Here is a 20,749-nt window from a genome sequence, read left to right on the forward strand (position 1 = left end):
ATCAATATGAAATGTACTGGCTTTATACACATTTAGTGTCAATCTCTCTGTCATGACACTTAGTTGATTTGTATGTAACACAGCATAAAGCATTTATGGTCTAGTTCAATTTAAACCAGGGTCACAGTCATTCACTCACCTCTCCTTCTCTGTCTGTCTGTCTGTCAGCTTTGAGCAGTTCTGTATTAACTACTGTAATGAGAAGCTGCAGCAGCTCTTCATTCAGCTGGTGCTGAGGCAGGAACAGGAAGAGTACCAGCGCGAGGGAATCCCCTGGAAACATGTAAGGCTGCATCTTGGTTCCACACCACTCATGTCTTGTATCGCCTACTGCAGCATTGTCACTTTACCTTAAGTCATTCTCCTTCATTACATTTACATTTACATTTACGTCATTTAGCAGACGCTCTTATCCAGAGCGACTTACAGGAGCAATTAGGGTTAAGTGCCTTGCTTAAGGGCACATCGACAGATTTTTCACCTAGTCGGCTCGGGGATTAGAACCAGCGACCTTTCGGTTACTGGCACAACGCTCTTACCCACTAAGCTACCTGCCGCCTATTCCATTGAATATGTCTACCAGGAGCTTCTTCCTCCCAGTACTGGTTTTAGTTGTAATGATATACTAATCCCCTGTTTTCTCTCTGTACCTGGGCGTAGATTGACTACTTCAACAACCAGATCATTGTGGACCTGGTGGAGCTGCAACACAAGGGCATCTTCTCTGTGCTGGACGAGGCCTGTATGAACGTGGGAAAAGTCACAGATAAGGTCTTCCTACAGGGACTCAACAGCAAGCTGGCCAATCACGCCCACTACACCAGCCGCAAGGTACGTTGGAAACAATAGGAAATCATTTTCAATTCATTAATTTAATTTTAATTAATTTCCTGTATTGACTGAATTGAACGTGGAATTCACCTCAACAATGTGGACACATGGATATGATCTCCCTAGGCTTGATGCACCAATGGGTTTCTTCTTTCCACAGGGCATAGTGGTAACCTTAGAACAACATTAGCGATTTATAAAACATTTGTGATTTTAAAGGCTTGTTCCCAGTAATTATAAAGTAATGCTATTAGCCCAACAACCAAGCCCAGTGATTTTAAAACATAAGACGAGACATATACTGTATAATTTGGTTAGTTTCAATTATCAGCTCCATCAAATCCTGTTTAAAGTCTAATTGGCATTAAAGCCATTGTACACCACCAGACTAAGAAAAACTAATTTATCTGCACATCTGTTCCCCAGTGGCTCAGAAGGCTGCATTTTACAGGGTAGTATTTCACTCAGTGGACCACAAGAGGGCAACATGCGTCAGAGAAACGAGTGCAGGTCTATCTGACTCAACACTCTGTCCCCAGTGATGTCACTGACAGCCAATAGGAGTCAATGGAGAGGGCGTCTTGCTGCGCTGGCATGGGTGTTGGAGGGAGGGAGGGAGGGAGGGAGAGAGCGAGAGAGGGAGAAGAGAATGGAAGAGACAGAATCATAACAAGAGGAACAGATGGAGAGGAGGGGAGGTACAAGGTAAAGATAGAGGACATATCACTGATAAACAGGTTGTTTTACCCTAAACTTCCTAGACTGTGTTATGTGTCATCACCTTAGCTGTTTCTCTATGACAGGGTTCCCCAATTGGCAGCCAGTTGATTATTATTCCCCCCCCCCAAGTTTTCTTGTTTGACTTAAGACTGTAGAAACACCAGAAAATCAGCTCCAAGTGATTTTAATTTAGGAAATCAAATCTGTTCCAAAGTATTCCCACGCATAATAGAGATACAAACACTCACCGGCCAGTTTATTAGGTACACCACACCGTTCACGAACATTGATTGCTCCTTCAGACAGTGAGTCACGTGGCTGTGGCTTGCTATATAAAGCAGATGGGCATCGAAGCATTCAGTTACTGTTCGTTTGAACGTTAGAATGGGAAAAACGAGTGACTTAAGCGACTTTAAGTGTGGTATGATTGTCAGTGCCAAGCGCACCGGATCCAATATCTCAGAAACGGCTGCCCTCCTGGGCTTTTCACACATCACAGTGTCTAGGGTTTACCGAGAATGGTGCTACAAACAAAAAACATCCAGTCAAGGGCAGTCCTGTGGGCAAAAACAGCTAATTGATGAAAGAGGTCGAAGGAGAATGGCAAGAATCGTGCAAGCTAACAGGCGGGCCACAAACAGACAAATAACGGCGCAGTACAACAGTGGTGTGCAGAACGGCATCTCGGAACGCACAACTCGTCCATCCTTGTCACGGTTGGGCTATTGCAGCAGAACGACCACACCGGGTTCCACTCCTATCAGCTAAAAACAAAAAGATGCGGCTCCAGTGGGCACGGGATCACCAACACTGGACAATTGAGGAGTGGAAAAACATGGCCTGGTCCAACGAATCCCGGTTCCTGTTGCGTCAGGCTGATGGCAGAGTCAGGATTTGGCGTAAGCAGCATGAGTCCATGGACCCATCCTGCCTGGTACAGCCTGGTGGCGGTGGTGTTCTGGTGTAGGGAATGTTTTCCTGGCACACGTTAGGTCCCTTGATACCAATTGAGCAACGAACATTTCCGACACATTGTAGAATCCATGCCCCGAAGAATTCAGGCAGTTCTGGAGGCAAAGGGGGGTCAGACCCGGTACTAGATTGGTGTACCTAATAAACTAGCGGGTGACTGTATGTGATCTTGTACAAATGTAAGCAAGGTTTGATATGATTATGTTTTAGTCCAATATTATATCTGTTTGTAATTCTTGCGGTCAATTTGCAGTCTACAAATTATTTGTAATTATGTTCCGGCCCCCTGACAGTCTATTCACTAAAATAAATATTGTCCTGCAGCTGAATCTAGTTGATGTTCCCTGCTCCATACAAAGACCGTACATTGGGCAATGCTACTAGCCAAGGTCTCATTCAGTCCAATCACTCCAATGGGTAAAGACTGCATTCCCCTTCAAGTGAATAAAGCGATCGTTACATCTATGCGCCATTCATCTAGTCATAGACCAAGTCAAAGATTAGCTTAATGCTGAGGCCTTGAGGGCTGGCAGCCAGATGGCTATCATACCATATGTGTTTTTGTGTTAATGTGTGTGCGTTTTTGTGTGCATGTGTCCCTGTGTGTGTGTGTGTGTGTGTGTGTGTGTGTGTGTGTGTGTGTGTGTGTGTGTGTGTGTGTGTGTGTGTGTGTGTGTGTGTGTGTGTGTGTGTGTGTGTGTGTGTGTGTGTGTGTGTGTGTGTGTGTGTGTGTGTGTGTGTGTGTGTGTGTGTGTGTGTGTGTGTGTGTGCGCGCGCACAGCCCTCTGCAGAGATAACACACCTAGCGCTAGGCTAATGTGTGTTAGAGTACACAGTCCCCATAGACTCCAGTGGAGAAGATTGACAGGCAGAGAATGAGAGAACATAAGAATAAGGATGCTACCTGATTATGTGGATGTCTTTTTCCATAATGTAGTTATGCTATCAGCCACGATCTGGTTAGACATAGTGAAAATGCTTGACTCTCATTGTTATCAGGAGAAAAAAAACTAAAAGGTTACTTTTAAAAGTGGGATTTATTGCAAAAGCATAACTGAAAATGCTCTAAGGCTCATCCCTGGTGCATTGTCGGGATACATTTTTAGATTCACACTTCACGCCCCATACTCTACAAGTAGCTCTGCTCTAAAAGTTTTGAAATGTTCACGGCTGCCAGGTTCATTCGGCACAGACTCTGCAGACTTGAAAGACCTCAAGCAGTTTTTTATCATTGCAGTTCTTGTTGGAGATCTTCTCAAGTAAGTGTGTGTGGGGGGGGGGGGGGGGGGAGAGGGAGAGAGAGAAGCAGTGCTATCAGAGTGGATTAGCCTGTTATAAGATCTGCACTGTCTGTCAGCACTAATGTTGTCACCCTATTTTTTATGAAGAGGTCCTGGAGCTGCTAGACACCAAGCTCCTCTCTGTTCTCTGTAAACACTCTGACAACACACACACACACACACTGTTACACCCCTTGGTAAAAGACCTCACACTCCAGATCAGATAGAATGTGGAAATGAAGAAGCGTCTTGATCAGTGGCGGCGTCTTCAGGCGCATCTTGGCTTTTAAAGCTCCTCCAGACCTAGAGACTTGTTATGTTGTCTAATAAAAATATCCCTTTTAAAAGTCCCTGTTATTGGTTTTCAGTCTTGTCAGGGCTGTTATGTATGAATCAAGGGGTGTTTGAAGCTGTGGATCTGGGTTGTTGTTTACACAGACCTCTCACTTAGATGAAACTACTGGATGTAATTGATATAATGGGCCAGGACGTTTAGGTGGATGGTTATTTGGTCACGGCATCCCTCTTTGTGGTGTGCCAGGAGTGGTTACTTACTGACAACTGAATGATAGAACTTTGAAGAAGTTTTAAATGGACTGCAGTTATTCTAGCTATATAAAGGTTTAGGAAACGCTTCCCTGCTTCTCCTCGAACTGCTTATGTCGATACTTAGCTTGGCTGATGTGGTACACAGTGAGGGAGAGCTGTGACACGCTGGTCTAGACAGGAGTCTGTTGTTAGTGCAGTATTCACGAAGAAGGGGGTTGAGACCTCTCGCTGTTTGGATTTGAAAATCCAACAGTTGAATTGGAAGGGTGCGGCGCTCGGGGGCTGTGTGTGTCTGTCCAAGTGGGTGTTTAAGTTAGAAAGACACAGAGGAGAACCAATCAATAACAAATAGCCTTTCCGGACTCTGAAGTAACAAGGACATCAAGTTAGGTGTCAGCCAGACTAGTTGATACCATACTCAAATTTCGAATCTCCCAATTTGCTGTCCGACTCGTATGCCTTCTCTTGTGCACGTTGTAAGGTCGTACTCCTGTAATACCATGTCTTTATATATGCTAGGAATTAATTATTTTTATGGGCTACTTTTCTACATAACTAAGGAATTAACATGGTCCACTCACACCAACACAGTCGTGAAGAGGGCACGACAACACCTCTTCCCCTCTCATGAGGCTGAAAATATTTGGCATGGGACCTTTGCAAGATCTCCGGTTCCAACACAATGGCTTTTTACCTCTCAATGCATCATATTCTTGATATGACGTTTGAACTTCTCCTAGAAGTGGGTGCTTAGTTTATACACTGAGTATACAGAACATTAAGAACAGCTGCTCTTTCCATGACATAGACTGACTGACCATATGAAAGCTATGATCCCTTATTGATGTCACTTGTTAAATCCACTTCAATCAGAGTAGATGAAGGGGAGGAGACAGGTTAAAGGATTTTTAAGCCTTGAGACAATTGGGACATGGATTGTGTATGTGTGCCATTCAGAGGGTGAATTGGCAAGACAAAAGATTTGAACGGGGTATGGTAATAGGTATCAGGCGCACCGGTTTGTGTCAAGAACTGCAATGCTGCTGGGTTTTTCACACTCAAAAGTTTCCCGTGTGTATCAAGAATGGTCCACCACCCAAAGGACATCCAGCCAACTTCACACAACTGTGGGAAGTATTGGAGTCAACATGGGCCACCATCCCTGTGGAACGCTTTCGACACCTTATAGAGTCCATGCCCAAACAAATTGAGGCTGTTCTAAGGGCAAAAGGGGGGATGCAACTCAATATTAGGAAGGTGTTCCTAATGTTTAGTATACTCAGTTGTATATCTGTTTCTGTTTTTAAAAAGTAATAATATGCAGTCTAGAGAGGTAATGTGAGAGAGTAAATACCATGACAGCTGCAGCGGGTGAGGTGGCCGTGAAACAGCACCATCCATCTCCCTGTGTCCTGATTGGCTCCTGTGGTGAGTGATTGACCGGTTTGGAGCCAGTCAGTCGGGCCGCCTGGTGTGTTTACCCTGCAGGTGCCAGCTTAGTCAGTGGGCGGGGGAGCGAGGCACAGGTGGTGAACAGGATGGGGGTGGAGGTGGCAGAGGAGAGGAGAGGTGCTGGAGGGAGGGCGAGATTTAGGCAGGAGGACAAGGGACAGCAGGTGTTAGGGTGATCAGAGGGGTCTCTGCTATAAAGCTGTTCATCCATTTACAAAACAGGCTATCGCCCTAGTATGACTACAAATGTATGACCTCGTTTTCTCTGAGTTGTACAGATATGAATGGCCAACATGCTCACATACTGTTTAAATCAGAGAATGTTCAGTGCTTTTGTGTACAGGTGCAGTGTCGTTCTCAAAGGAATGAATGTGGAACTAAAGATCCAATAGGCAAAAGGCAAGGGAACTTATGCCAAGGGATTACAGTCTGTGTACACATGACTGTGATACAGGCACAATCGACCTGTTCTGAACCTGTTTTGGATCCAACTAATGCCTTATATGTTCTATCTGTCCCATATCTACATGTGAAGAACCCAATATCCCCCCCCCCCCCCACTCAAAACATTGTCTCCATCTTCACTCTCTTCTCATTTCTTTTCTAGTAAAAGAGTAATTTGAAGGTGTTAAATGCTATATCCCCTCTCGCTTCATGCTTATTTCTTTCTCGCTCATATCCTCTTTTTCCACCTCACCTCATCCCGAATGTATCTCTGTCCTTTTCTCACCCTCTTTACTTTCCGTTGTTTTGTCCCCCTCTCTTTATTTTCTCCCTCTCTCTAAACCATCCGTTTTATCTCCCTTGCGCGGTGTCCTCCATTTCCCCCCCACCCCCACCCCCATTTTCTCATCTGATATACAGTAGGCATTAGGCTGGATAAAGAGTGACAGACACAGAGAGAGAGGTGGTAATGATATAGCTGGCAGTGTGTGTGGAGGGGGACTTATTGTGATAGATGAGGACAAGGTGGCTTCCAGCAGCCTCTGTCTGTCTGTCTGGCTAGCTGGCTGTATGTCTAGCTGCCAGGTTGGCTGGCTGTACTGGCCTGTAAAGAGCACGGGCCCTTCATGGATCAATTCCCTATCACAGTTCCACTCAAGTATTTCTGCTATTGCCATGCCCATTCATTTTCAAGGCTTTGAATAGGAATTTGAATGCGGTCACACAGAGATTTGTATACTTTCCTCCACAGTTTGCTGCCTGTGAGTTGTTCTCTTGTTAACAACATTCGCATCTTCAGGGACTTTCTCTTCTTCCTTTGGTGTTGTCACGGTTTCGGCCGAGGCTGCTCCTCCTCCTTGTTCGGGCAGGCTTCGGCGGTCGTCGTCTCCGGAGTACTAGCTGCCACCGTTCAATGTTTCATGTTCGTTTGGTTTTGTCTGTTTGTAACACCTGTCCCTTGTTAGTGTTTGATTGTGTTCCTATTTAGTTCCGTTATTTTGGGTCAGGTGTTATGTGTGATTGTTCCTGTCAGCTGTTCGTGTTCTTGGTATTTTGACTCTCTTCCTGTGTATTTCGAGAGTCCGCACTGCGTGCGCTTTTTCCTTGTTTTACGCACTGTGTTGTGTGCGCATTTGTCGTTCGCGCCTCCCGGTTGGGTTGGCTATTTTCTCCTGTTTGGAGTTGTTTTGCACCACTAAAGACTGTTGACGTACTCTTGTGTGCCTGCGCTTGATTCCCTACACCACATCCACACTCAGCGTTCGTGACAGGTGTGTATGAGCTCTCTGCTCGATGACTCAGGCACTCAGCCTCTCTGTTCCTCCAAACATCCTGGCTGTCCCTGTTTTATATAACACTGTCTGTCCCCATGGCTTATTGGAGGTTCTCTAATCTATTGCTGTGTGCTAATAATTTCTGCCTTGTATTTTAATGAGACTAGATGCCTCTCTCTCTCTCTCTGTCAGCATAATATTTTATGAATGGCAGTGCAGTAGTGGCACTTATACAGTGGGTATCATAACTATTCACATTACATTATGTTGCTTTATGAATCCCACTTTATAAAGCAACATAATGTAATGTGAATAGTTATGATACCCACTGTATAAGTGCCACTACTGCACTGCCATTCATAAAATATTATGCTGACAGAGAGAGAGAGAGGGAGAGAGAGAGAGTGGCATCTAGTCTCATTAAAATACAAGGCAGAAATGTCAAAAATGTCAGAGAAAATAATGAAATTTTTTAATTTCATGCATTTTTACAAATTAATAAAAATTAAATAACTAAAATATAGTTGTTGCGTAAGTATTCACCCCCTTTGTTTAGACAAGCGTACATTAGTTCAGGTGTAAAATGTGGCTTAACAAATCACATAATATGTTAGGGGTTGATATAAAAAAATGTATGACTGCCTCTGTCCTCCATACATACAATATATGTAAGGTCCCTGAGTCAAGTATTGAATTCAATCATAGATTAAACTACAAAGACCAGGGAGCTTTGTGAAAGCCTCATAAAGAAGGGCAGTGATTGGTAGATGGGTAACAATAACAAATCAGGCATTGAATATCTCAAGTTAATAATTATGCTGTGACTGATGTATTAAACCACCCAGACACATCAAAGAGGGGATACTTATAATATGCCTTTTAGCAGACGCTTTTATCCAAAGCGACTTACAGTCGTGTGTGCATACATTTTTACGTATGGGTGGTCCCGGGGAACGAACCCACTACCCTGGCGTTACAAGCGCCATGCTCTACCAATTGAGCTACAGAGGACCACTTATGATACCCATTGTATAATGCTACTCTCACCATGCCACAGGGCTGACTAGGGCGTCCTCTCTCTGTCACCAGACACACTAGCTACTCTACTGTAGCACACCAATATACAACTGACGCAGTCACAAACATCAACACAAAGGTGTACAAACATGGATGGATGGATGTATATACAGACACACACAAACAGGTACACACGCACTCACATCCGGTCAGGTATACACACACAGGCTCATTAGAGTTTGCAGAGGACTGCGGCAGACCTCTCTGCATTTCCCGTCACGCTACTTTTCTCTCCTCTCTGCACTCAACCACTGGCCTACATACAGCCATCCACATCAGTTCCTGCGGCACCACACACAGCTCATTCATATTTAATGTGCACAGATTTCCTCTCTCTCTCTCTCTCTCATATCTGGGGACGCTGCTTCTGTCCCTCTAATGGGGTACACTAGGTTATATCTGGGGAAGCAACTTTCCAGTAAAGAAAAACTGAGTATAGCACATACGAAAACAGATATCCTTGATATTACAGAGTAAAGTTCCTTTGCATAGGTTACTAGTCCCCACTTCCCCCGGTTTGTGTTACTCAATTTCTCTCTCTGTCTCCCCCCCCCCCCTCTCTCTCTCTCTCTCTCTCTCTCTCTTTATTTCTCTCTCTCTCTCCATCCTCAGCTTTCACCGACAGACAAGAGTTTGGAGTTTGACAGAGATTTCCGTATCCGGCACTATGCAGGGAATGTTGTGTAAGTAACCATTGCGGTGGTGTACTGTATGGAACCACTCTCGGCTAAAAGTCATTGTGGCGGCAGTAGTGAGTTCATTGCACTTCACTATGTTCTCTTAATACCCTAATCATTACAGAAATGTGAGATCATCAAACACTATCTGCCAAATCACAAGCTTTGTATGCTACAGTATGCAAGACATCCTCAGTGCCTGTCCAGCCCAGCAGCTCTCTAGCTAACTCCCCATAGTTGACATATTAAATGGCTTTAAAGATGAGATGAGACCATTATAAATACCATGGACTCTGCCTCCTGCAGCGTAGCCTAATTGGTTCAGGGAGCACTCAAACTTGAGTCTCGCTGCGTCCCAAATGGCACCCTATTCCCTATATAGTGCACTACCTTTGACCAGGGCCCATACTGTAGGTCTCTGGTCAATGGGATCTGGCCAAAAGTAGTGCACTATATAGGGAATAGGGTGCCATTTTGAGATGCAGCCTGATACTGTAGAGTAAGGGGTGTAATGGGTCAGTGTCCCCTGGGTCTTACTGAATACCACAGATGGCTCCTACACTTACACTGTCTCAGACTGGAAACAGAGGATTTCTTCTCTAATTCTTCTGTGACTCATCCATTGTAACCGTTTCTGAGTAGGGTTTACGAGACGCTGTTGTCATTTTTAAGCACCGTCTTTGGTGATGCAAGTTTTAAGACGGTCTTAGTGTCAGAAAAAGATATTCGAAACGTGTGTGTGTGTGTGTGTGTGTGTGTGTGTGCACTTTTGTATTTACACAGGTACTCTGTGGTTGGCTTCATCGACAAGAACAAGGACACTCTCTTCCAGGACTTCAAAAGGCTACTGTACAACAGGTCAGAGTCAACACACCTGCTATCCCCTCTCCCCCTCCTCCCCTCTCATGACGCCACAGTAGCCTTCAAAAAACAGAACAACAGCACCTACAATGAAGAACTGATAAACAATCTTCTCTCTCTTTTACTCTTCTCTTTCTACCTCTCTCTTCCTCTCTTCCTCTCTCTCCGTAGCTCCAACCCAGTGCTGAAGGTGATGTGGCCAGAGGGCAAGTTGAGGATCACTGAGGTCACCAAACGACCCTTAACGGCCGCCACCCTCTTTAAGAACTCCATGATCGCATTGGTGGAGAACCTGGCTTGCAAGGTGAGGGGCTATTTAATTGGCCAACAACATCCAATTTTCTGTTTGTACTACTGACTTGGCGTGTGTGTGTGTGTGTGTGTGTGTGTGTGTGTGTGTGTGTGTGTGTGTGTGTGTGTGTGTGTGTGTGTGTGTGTGTATTTCAACTTTAATAGTCTAAAGTGGGTTTTTGTTCATCTCCTCTCCTTCAAAATTACACAAGGGAACTCACAGGATAGGTGGAAAAAACATGTTGGTTATTCTATAGGAATTAGCTTTCACGTTTCCCGTTCTTCCACATCCGTGCAGATAATGGATAGGAGACTAGGGGGTAAAGCCATTTTAGACTATTTACATGTAGTCAGTGTTCAGTGCCACTTTCTGACGAACCCCATAGTAGCCAATGATGTGTCCCCTTACTGTGGCGTGTGTGTAGGAGCCTTACTACGTGCGCTGCATCAAGCCCAACGATGTCAAGTCGCCCCTGCTGTTCGAGCACGAGCGTTGTCGCCACCAGGTCGAGTACCTAGGCCTACTGGAGAACGTTCGTGTGCGCCGTGCCGGATTCGCCAACCGCCAGGAATACCCCCGCTTCCTCCAGAGGTACGAGCTTCCACCCCATCTCCGGGTAGAAGTAGAATTAGGGCCCGTATTCAAAAAGCTTCTCAGAGTAGTGCTGATTTAGGATCAAGTCTCTTCTGTCCATATAATCATATTAATTATTATCTAAAAGGCCTTATCCCGATCCTATATCAGCACTCCTACTCTGAGGGCGACGTTTCCGTAGTGCTAAAGCATTGTGCGAAGTGCAAAAAATACATTATAATATGTGTGATTTAATTACAAAATGTTCTTACGGGACCTGTGTTATAACTGGGCTGGAACAAAAGCTTGAACAAGATGCCCACCCCTGCATTAGATCATTGGCTAGGGGCAACATCATCCTCCCTACATTCCCATCCTTATCATGTTACTTCCTGCTGTCAGGTATTAAGTTGTTGTTTAGCCAATGTCCCAGACAGTTGATTTGATACTTCCCTATCAACACAATGTTCCTGTGCCCTTGACTAGGAACAGCCTTGTAACAGAGTGGATGTATTTAATGAATTGCCTTTTCATCGAATTCAGTCGACGCACTGCAATTCAGTGGGGGAAAACAAGCTCTGTGACGAGTTGTATTGAGACTATGACCCTCACTACTTCCTGCCTCTGTTTTCAATCCATTCACCAGTATAGACTGACAGTCCCTAATACATTTTTCTCTACCATGATACTATGATATTATTTTATGTACAACAGTTCTCCTACTAACATCAATTCATGACTAAGTGAATAAACCGGGGCTGGGCTTGAGTTTGATCAAGCAGAATCCAGTCAGTACTGGACTAAGTCATAGAGATCTATGCAGTAGAGAGAAGAGGATGGGCTTCGCACGATCACGTTACCTTGTGTCTCCCTTCCAGAGGTAGATCGGGCGCTAAGCGACAGCAGTGATGTCACTGAGGTGGCAGCAAGTCACTTTCATCAGATGAGATGTTACGTAATAATAAATACAGCAAGATATGACATTTCTTCTAAAAGTGTGTTATCTGGGAAACAGAAACAGGTTTATATTGTGTGCAAAAGGAGGATTTTTATAGGATTTATTTTGGACTCTTGGCAGTCAAGACTGACCAAATGTTTAATTAGGATTTGGTCCAAATTGCACTGTCACACACAAGCTCCAAATGGTCCCAAACAAATGCAAACACACACACACACACACATTCTGTTAATTGTTGATCCCTTTCCCTAATTCATTCACAGCTGTTTCATTCTCCCACTGCCCCGCCCTTCCTCGGTCAAACTACACCGAACAACAATATAAACGCAACATGAAACAATTTCAATGATTTTACTGAGTTACAGTTCATATAAGGAAATCACTCAATTAAAATAAATTCATTAGGCCCTAATCTATGTATTTCACATAACTGGGCAGGGGCGCAGCCATGAGTGGGCCTGGGAGGGCCTCACCCACTTGGGAGCCAGGCCCAGCTAATCAGAATGAGTTTTCCCCCACAAAAGGGTTTTATTACAGATATAAATACTCCTCAGTTTCATCAGCTGTCCAGGTGGCTGGTCTCAGATGATCCGGCAGGTGAAGAAGCCGGATGTGGAGGTCCTGGGCTGGCGTCGTTACACGTGGTCTGCGGTTGTGAGGCCGGTTGGGCGTACTGCCAAATTCTCTAAAATGACGTTGGCGGCTTATGGTAGAGAAATGAACATTCAATTCTCTGGCAACAGCTATGGTGGACATTCCTGCAGTCAGCATGCCAATTGCACGCTCCCTCAAAACTTGAGACATCTGTAGCTTTGTGTTCTGTGACAAAACTGCACATTTTAGTGGCCTTTTATTGTCCCCAGTACAAGGTGCACCTGTGTAATGATCATGCTGTTTAATCAGCTTCTTGATATGCCACACCTGTCAGGTGGATGGATTATCTTGGCAAAGGAGAAATACTCACTAACAGGGATGTCAACAAATTTGTACACACAATTTGAGAGAAATAAGCTTTTCTGGAATCTTTTATTTCAGCTCATGAAACATGGGACCAACACTTTACATGTTGCGTTTATATTTTTGTTCAGTATAGATTAGGTAATAGTTGCGATACTTAACAATTATTGTTTTGCATAACGCACTTCTCCTCTAACTCTATCCCTCTCCCTCATTTCCTTCACTGATGAATTTGGTATAGATCGGTATTACATCATGCTTTAGCAGTAAAATGCCAGTGAAATGACTAATTATGACTAACAGGATTTTTTGTCAGGCCTGCTGACCTCTCTTGGCAGTCAAATAATATCTTGTCCTGTAAAGTTACAAATCATTCTGTATTTTGCTGGGCATTTTTTCTGTGGTTCAGGTTTCATAAAAGAAGAAGGGTGATGCAAACACCATTAGGAATTTAAGTCCTAGTAATTTAGCAGATGCTTTTGTCCAAAGTGACATACATTTAACACACAGTATACCATGTTTTTGGCCCTTGCAGGAATCAAACCAATTATTATGGCATTGTATGCCCCATGCTCCGACCACTGAGCAATCAGAACCACTCTGGTTAGCGATCGTGCTAAAGTATTTTGATCTCCACTAATATTGGACTCCTTTCCCCTCGGCCTCCATTCCACCCCCTCAGGTACAAGATGATCTCAGAGTTCACGTGGCCCAATCACGACCTCCCGTCGGACAAAGAGGCGGTAAAAAGGCTGGTGCAGGGCTGCGGCTTCGAGCAGGACGTGGCGTATGGCAAGACGAAGGTGTTCATCCGCACGCCGCGCACCCTCTTCTGCCTGGAGGAGCAGAGGACCAAAATGGTTGGGAAAATCGTCCTCTTCCTTCAGAAGGTCAGTGTCAATCTCGTCATCTTTGACCTTTGGCCTGGTCTCCATGGCAACGGCTTTAGGTCGAGTGTAAACATTGTATAGGTGTGACCTCTACAGGTAAATCTGTTCAAAAGTCAAAAATAAATAAATACAAATAAGTTTGAGACGCTTTAAATTCAATAGAAACTCACTTTTATATTCGATATCACATTGTCAGGGAGCCTGATTGTTGGTCAAAGCTACCTATTATCCAGTGACCTCATTATTTTGTGTTCTCATTTAAATTCATTCTCCTTGCTTCTCATATGAGTAACTAACTCCCGAGACAGGAACAACTCAGCACTTGATATGCCACCGCCGCTAGGCACCGAGATATGTTCAGAGCCTAAAATAATGTTGTATTATTATAGCGTTGGCTCTCTCTCTCTTTCTCTCTGGGTTTTATCCGCCCACGCAATCCCAACTCAGTAAATGATCTGGAGGAGAGAAGAGGGGTCCACACATCCGCACTGCAGACTTCTGGGAAGCCACTGGCAACTCCTGCACACTAAAAGAACAAACAAACTCTGAAAACAGAATATAACGTTCCCTGTACTCCTATTCAACCCTTATTAGCGACTCCTTCTCATAGTTGGAATATATCACTACTAGCACAGCTCCTGAGATGCTGAAACCCATATGTATTAATAGAAACCATTAGCTAATGTACTGTAGCTATAGGGGAAATCCATTTAGTACCCCTTTTATCATATTGACAGTTTTATGACATTGATACAGACCAGAATGTAATCCCATGTTATTGCTTTATTACGACCAATTCTCTGTAAACGTTCTCTGTTATATGATTGGGGATATGGATATTGGATTTTTCATATGCCTTCCTCCCTTGGTTGGTTGGTAAAGAAAGTCATGTGATTGTGTTGTGCATGAGAATGCATTACTTACTTTCAGACACCTCAGGTAAGAATGATAGCAACTCTGATGTGATGATTGGGTGTGTCATACCATATGCCATACACACCCACTAAGACAGCCTCAGTCGTACTGTACAAGGCTTCTGTATAGATGGGGGAAATGTTTTTTGTAGAATGCAGTGTTGCCCTGTCAATTTGCTGTTAAATCTAGCTGAGCTTCTCTATAAAGGTAATGCCCTATCTGACTGACTGGTCCAGAGCTCCAAAACGTCCATTTGTCAGCATCTGTCTGTTCGCTTTCGTGTTTCCTTTTCCCAGTTTGGGATTTGAACGCCTATTTCACTCATTCACCTGGGAGCCATCTATATGTTTGGTGTTCTGACAGAATAAAGATTGACAGCTATACATTTACCTAGCATGTTATTGCTACTCATATCCCTAGGAGTACATTCCTTCACATTCTGAACACCTTTGATTCAGTCAGCTCTCTCGGAGGACTGTGCTGCAATCTAACTGCCTGCAGACATCAAAGGCTGAAACCAACCAAATTGCTTCAATCTGGGATTGATTGTTTGACCTCTGTATTGATCTAGAAGGCCCAGGTTGTGCTGCCCAACAGACAAGCTCGCCTCGTGCTCCTGTTCTCCTATCTCAAAGGATTTTGTCACTTTGATAACCAAGTACAAACACCAGAGAGAATTCCAGACGTTCTACCAAAACAAACATCACACAAAAGAGAGGTTTAGGGTTGAAGGAATCGTGCAGGGGCTCTGTCAGAGAATATGAAGAGAGGTTCTTTGTCAATGGATGTTGCTCACGCACGCACACACACACACTCTCATGCACCACCCTCCACAAATAAGCAAAATAGACTGCTATTTTACTCTGTTTGTCCCCTGCCCCCTACACACACAGCTCATCCTCTGTGCCATGCAATCCCCTTATCAGCAGCTGGCACACCAATGGGGCTTATGCCAACGGGCCCCACCATGCCAGGGGTGGCAGGACCCATGCCAGTATCTCAAGCGCTCTTCCCCTCCCCCCAACGAGCCTCCTTCCCCAGACAACCACAAGTGCCTGTCAGTGACTGCACTCCACATAAGAAGTGAGGGGTCCCATATATAGAACCCGAGAATATTGTGCCCTTCTCCATGCCTGTTTCTGGAGTACACAATGTACCTTTCTCCCTACCGCCCCTTCACCCCCTCCTTACAGCCCCCTACGTAAGTGCCCCTCATCCCCTGAAGGGAGGAGGGGGGGGGGGGGGTGAGAGAGAGAGACTCCCTCCCAGTCTCATTTCACGCTGCCTTTCGCTCCGTCGTTCCTCGTTTCCGCCCCGTACTCCTGAGCCCCCGACTAAGCCGTTCCACTCCGGCTCTCCTCTGCTCCCCGAGGCAGCGGCTAGAACCCTGGCTCCGCTGAATCCACCGCCACGGCTATCAACTCTGCCCTCACCACTGACTGACTGAGTGCACTACATCCCACTATCAATGGCCTATATCTGCTCCACTGCCCACTCCCAGATGTGGACTGTGCGGGCAGTTGAGCACACAAGCCCCCATCCAATCCGCAGTCAGAACCTTATCCTCAGGAAGGGCCGATAGTCCCAATCTGAACCAACCTAAAGGGGATTAAATACTACAATCCAACACAAATACAGAGACTTTTTTAAAAATTATTCATGAGCTTCCACCCTTATTTTTTAATGAATATTTCATACATTTATGTCACGCCCTGACTTATGGGACTCTTGTATGTTGAGTCAGGGTGTGGATATCTATGTTAGTATTTCTAGGTTTTCATTCTAGGTTTGTGTTTCTATGTTTGGCCGGGTGTGATTCCCAATCAGAGGCAGCTGTCGCTCGTTGTCTCTGATTGGGGATCATACTTTAGTAGCCTGTTGGCAATCATTAGTGGCGGGATCTTGTTCCGTGTGTAGGCTTGGTTTGTGTTTAGCCTGAGGACTTCACGTTACGTTGGTTTGTTGTTTTGTTCGTGTGTTTATCGTTGAAATAAACATGTATGCATTTCACGCTGCGCCTTGGTCTGACCCGTCCTTCAACGAACGTGACAGTTTAAGCCCAGCCATCCACATCAGTTTCTGTCAGGGCTATTCTTTTAGCTGAGATGACGACAGAGAGTCAGTCCCCTGTGTATTAGGAACTGGACATTAATTTCTATTGAAAGCGTTACAGGTTTTATCAGTGAGACTGTAGGCTAGGCTAGGCTAACATTAGCTTAGCGTTAGCCTAGTGTAAGCCCTAGCACGCTGTCTGTCTGCCTACTGGGCCTGAACTGATCCCCTTCTATCCACACGCCTCAGCAGTATGTAACCTGATCCTAATTCGTCTGAGGTAGGCATTATTGCAACGGTGTGTATAGTGTTCTGTTACTTATGGTACATTTACAACTGCTGACTGCAAAACACCTAGCTACCTCCAAAATTGACAATCTGCCAGAAATATTAGCAAGTTATTCAATGTATTTTCATGTGATAGAAGTTCGTAGAACTATTACAGCAGAACAGATAATACCTCATACCCCTGCACATCGACTCAGTACTGGTACCCCGTGTACAGTATATAGCCAAGTTATCGTTACTCATTGTGTATTTATTATTACTTTTATTATTATGTGTTATCACTTTTCTATTATTTATACCTTTTCTTTCTCTCTGCATTGTTGGGAAGGGCCCATAAGTAAGCATTTCACTGTTAGTCGACACCTGTTGTTTACGAAGCATGTGATGAATAACATTTGATCTGATAATACCCTTCCACATGATCACATTTAAATGAAAATAGGATGTAAAGATACATTCTGCAATATTTACAACTCTTCAATTATCATTTCAATTAGTGATATAGGCCCATTGATTATTGAAAAATTTAATTTAGAAATGCTTCATGAGCTAAGAACAACTGTCTAACCTCATTATAACACAATATAAGGTTGTTCTACTCCAAGCTTTGTAAACAATGTCTTTTTTAATGAACAACACACAGTAGTATTGATTTTAATAATGATTTTGGGGCTCCAAAAATAGGTTCACCTGAGACCATTACAGCATTGAGCATTCACAGTGTTCTCGCACAGGGAAGAGCTGGAAGCCACTTAAGATCATGTGATTGTCAGGATCATCATAGAGCCTACACCCTTCAGTGATATACATCGCATCCACATCCTCCTCCTCCAGCTGCTGACTAACTACATTAGATATACACTTAAGATTTGAATCAAAATGGTAGTCATAATTCCGCATAATTCTCTGGCCATTACATTTTTACATTTTACAGTTTTAGTCATTTAGCAGACGCTCTTATCCAGAGCGACTTACAGTTAGTGAGTGCATACATTATAATTTTTTCATACTGGCCCACAACCCTGGCGTTGCAAACCAATTGAGCTACATCCCTGCCGGCCATTCCCTCCCCTACCCTGGACGACGCTGGGCCAATTGTGCGCCGCCCCATGGGTCTCCCTTTCGCGGCCGGCTACGACAGAGCCTGGATTCGAACCAGGATCTCTAGTGGCACAGCTAGCACTGCGATGCAGTGCCTTAGACCACTGCGCCACTCGGGAGACCATTATTATACATCAGTATATAAATATCCACTCCTGACAGTTCAGCTGCTTGGCTTGAAATTATGGAAACATAAGCCATTAATGCTCATATAAAGCAGATGAAACAAAATGTTGTTCATTGTAATTCGTACACCTACTATAGGTGTATTAGGCCTACTTGCATTCTCGTTCTTCAGTTCCTTCACCTGGCTCTCACAGGCTGTCAGTCTGGCCTCCAAGGCTGTAATGGGCTCCCCAGTGGCGCAGCGGTCTAAGGCACTGCATCTCAGTGCTTGTGGCATCACTACAGACCCCCTGGTTCGATTCCAGGCTGTATCACAACCGGCCGTGATTGGGAGTCCCATAGGGCGGCGCACAATTGGCCCAGCGTCGTCCGGGTTTGGCCGGTGTAGGCCGTCATTGTAAATAAGAATTTGTTCTTAACCGACTTGCCTAGTTAAATAAAGGTAAATAAAAAATCTGTCTTCAGTTCCTCCATCTGGCTCTCACTGGCTGTCAGTCTGGCCTCCAAGGCTGGATTTTCTGTCTTCAGTTCCTCCACCTGGCTCTCACTGGCTGTCAGTCTGGCCTCCAAGGCTGGATTGTCTGTCTTCAGTTCCTCCACCTGGCTCTCACTGGCTGTCAGTCTGGCCTCCAAGGCTGTATTGTCTGTCTTCAGTTCCTCCACCTGGCTCTCACTGGCTGTCAGTCTGGCCTCCAAGGCTGTATTGTCTGTCTTCAGTTCCTCCACCTGGCTCTCACTGGCTGTCAGTCTGGCCTCCAAGGCTGGATTGTCTGTCTTCAGTTCCTCCACCTGGCTCTCACTGGCTGTCAGTCTGGCCTCCAAGGCTGGATTGTCAGTCTTCAGTTCGTCTACTTCTTTCGTAGTGATTCTCTTCTCCACTTTAAGGTCCATCACTTGGTCCTCACTTGCTGCCACTCTGTCCTCCGTGTTCCTCAGCTTCTCTCTCTCTGCTCCACCACCATGTCTCTCAGCTCCTTAATCTCATTCCAGATGTCAGGTGTGGTTGTGTGTTCGTCGGTCACGCCCATAGCTTCAGTCCCTCGGGTCTCCATCGGAACTTCGCTAACTCTGCTCTCTCTCCCTGCGCTGTGACCCTGTTGAGCTCTGTCTCTGACCCCTCCACTCTCTCCCTGAGCCCATGCCCCGGACAGACAGAAGAACAGCAACACTAACAGAGTTACCGCACCCCTCATTCTGAAACATTGCCTTTTCAGATACAGTGTGGCTTATGAGGCTACGTCACGTCAATGCAAATGTTGCTACTAAAGTCAAGGACATTTGACAACATATATTTTGCCACGTAAGACGTAAGAAGTCTGCAACTGTTGTTTTGTAAATTATCCCCTAATGCCTCTGCAGGTTGAAACCATGTTGTTTCTCTTGTTGCCATTCCTTTTCTCAGTGATCTTTGCTTAGGAAGATACTGTACCTGCATCCTCTGTTATTGAGGAAGACTTTGGTGATGAAGAAGTGTGTCTTCATTGTACTGGAGTATTTTTCCCTGCTGTCTCTTGGAGCTCAGCTGCCTTCTCATTTTGTGTTCTTTCATGTGTTTTGTTTGCGACTGTGCTGTCAACTAGCGCGGTGACAGTTTGAATATTCTCTTTTGCTGCAACTTCTCACTGCCTCAGCAACTTCCAACTTCCCACTGTTGAACAATTAAGGCACAGATGTTTCCTTTGAATTCATAATCACACATTTATTTTATATTTTACAATGCAAAGCCAATTAATACAGGCTCATATTTTATTCAAAAAAATCCTTGAGTTGGTAATGTAATTGATTCGTAGTAGGCTATTTGAGTAAAGTTATTCACACTTAGATTCACAGCACTAACAACAAGAAGATAAAGTAGTGCCAGGCGTTCCACATTCAAAACAATCCACTGAGCTGACGCATCTCCCTGACAGTGGAAGGATATGGATAGACGGGGCTCTCACCATGGCAACCCAGGTTTGGCTCCCAGCCAAGGTGCACTGCTTTCCTCCACTATGACCTTCATTTAACATTTTCCCCCGACTCCTCATAGAATCACCCCTTTCTTTCTATCCTTTGGCATGTCTATTCATGTATAATACAGTATGTTTTACTTGTCCGGATTTCTAATTGACAGACCTGATACAAGCAATCATTTCTGAAGGTTTCTTTGTTTCAGTTATTGATTTTAGTGTCTGACAGTCTGTCCATGGAGGCAACACAAATTCAAAATTTCCATCAATATTTCTATCGATCAACAGGATCCATAGCTATTCTATTTCCTCCTTACTTTAGTTCCTGTATTCCCATTGTTAAAAATTATTTGTCACACAGTACAGGAGCCCAATGATGGAACATGGTGATCATGTACAGTGGGGAAAAATGTATTTAGTCAGCCACCAATTGTGCAAGTTCTCCCACTTAAGAAAATGAGAGAGGCCTGTAATTTTCATCATAGGTACACGTCAACTATGACAGACAAAA

At 44.6% G+C, this 20,749-nt stretch overlaps 1 protein-coding gene across 1 annotated transcript in view; it reads left to right on the forward strand.

The window, feature by feature from the left end:
- The window catches only part of myo1d (myosin 1D), a 98,724-nt gene that overhangs the window by 40,667 nt on the left and 37,308 nt on the right, over positions 1–20,749 (forward strand). Inside the window, exons 10-16 of the mRNA XM_084154089.1 lie at positions 169–283; positions 661–831; positions 9,212–9,282; positions 10,060–10,134; positions 10,309–10,441; positions 10,854–11,020; positions 13,600–13,807. Coding sequence (XP_084010215.1) covers positions 169–283; positions 661–831; positions 9,212–9,282; positions 10,060–10,134; positions 10,309–10,441; positions 10,854–11,020; positions 13,600–13,807 — 940 coding nt within the window. The remainder of the gene's footprint in view (positions 1–168; positions 284–660; positions 832–9,211; positions 9,283–10,059; positions 10,135–10,308; positions 10,442–10,853; positions 11,021–13,599; positions 13,808–20,749) is intronic.

The sequence above is a fragment of the Coregonus lavaretus genome (assembly GCF_964263955.1).
Source record: "Coregonus lavaretus genome assembly, chromosome: 1".
Taxonomy (NCBI): domain Eukaryota; kingdom Metazoa; phylum Chordata; class Actinopteri; order Salmoniformes; family Salmonidae; genus Coregonus; species Coregonus lavaretus.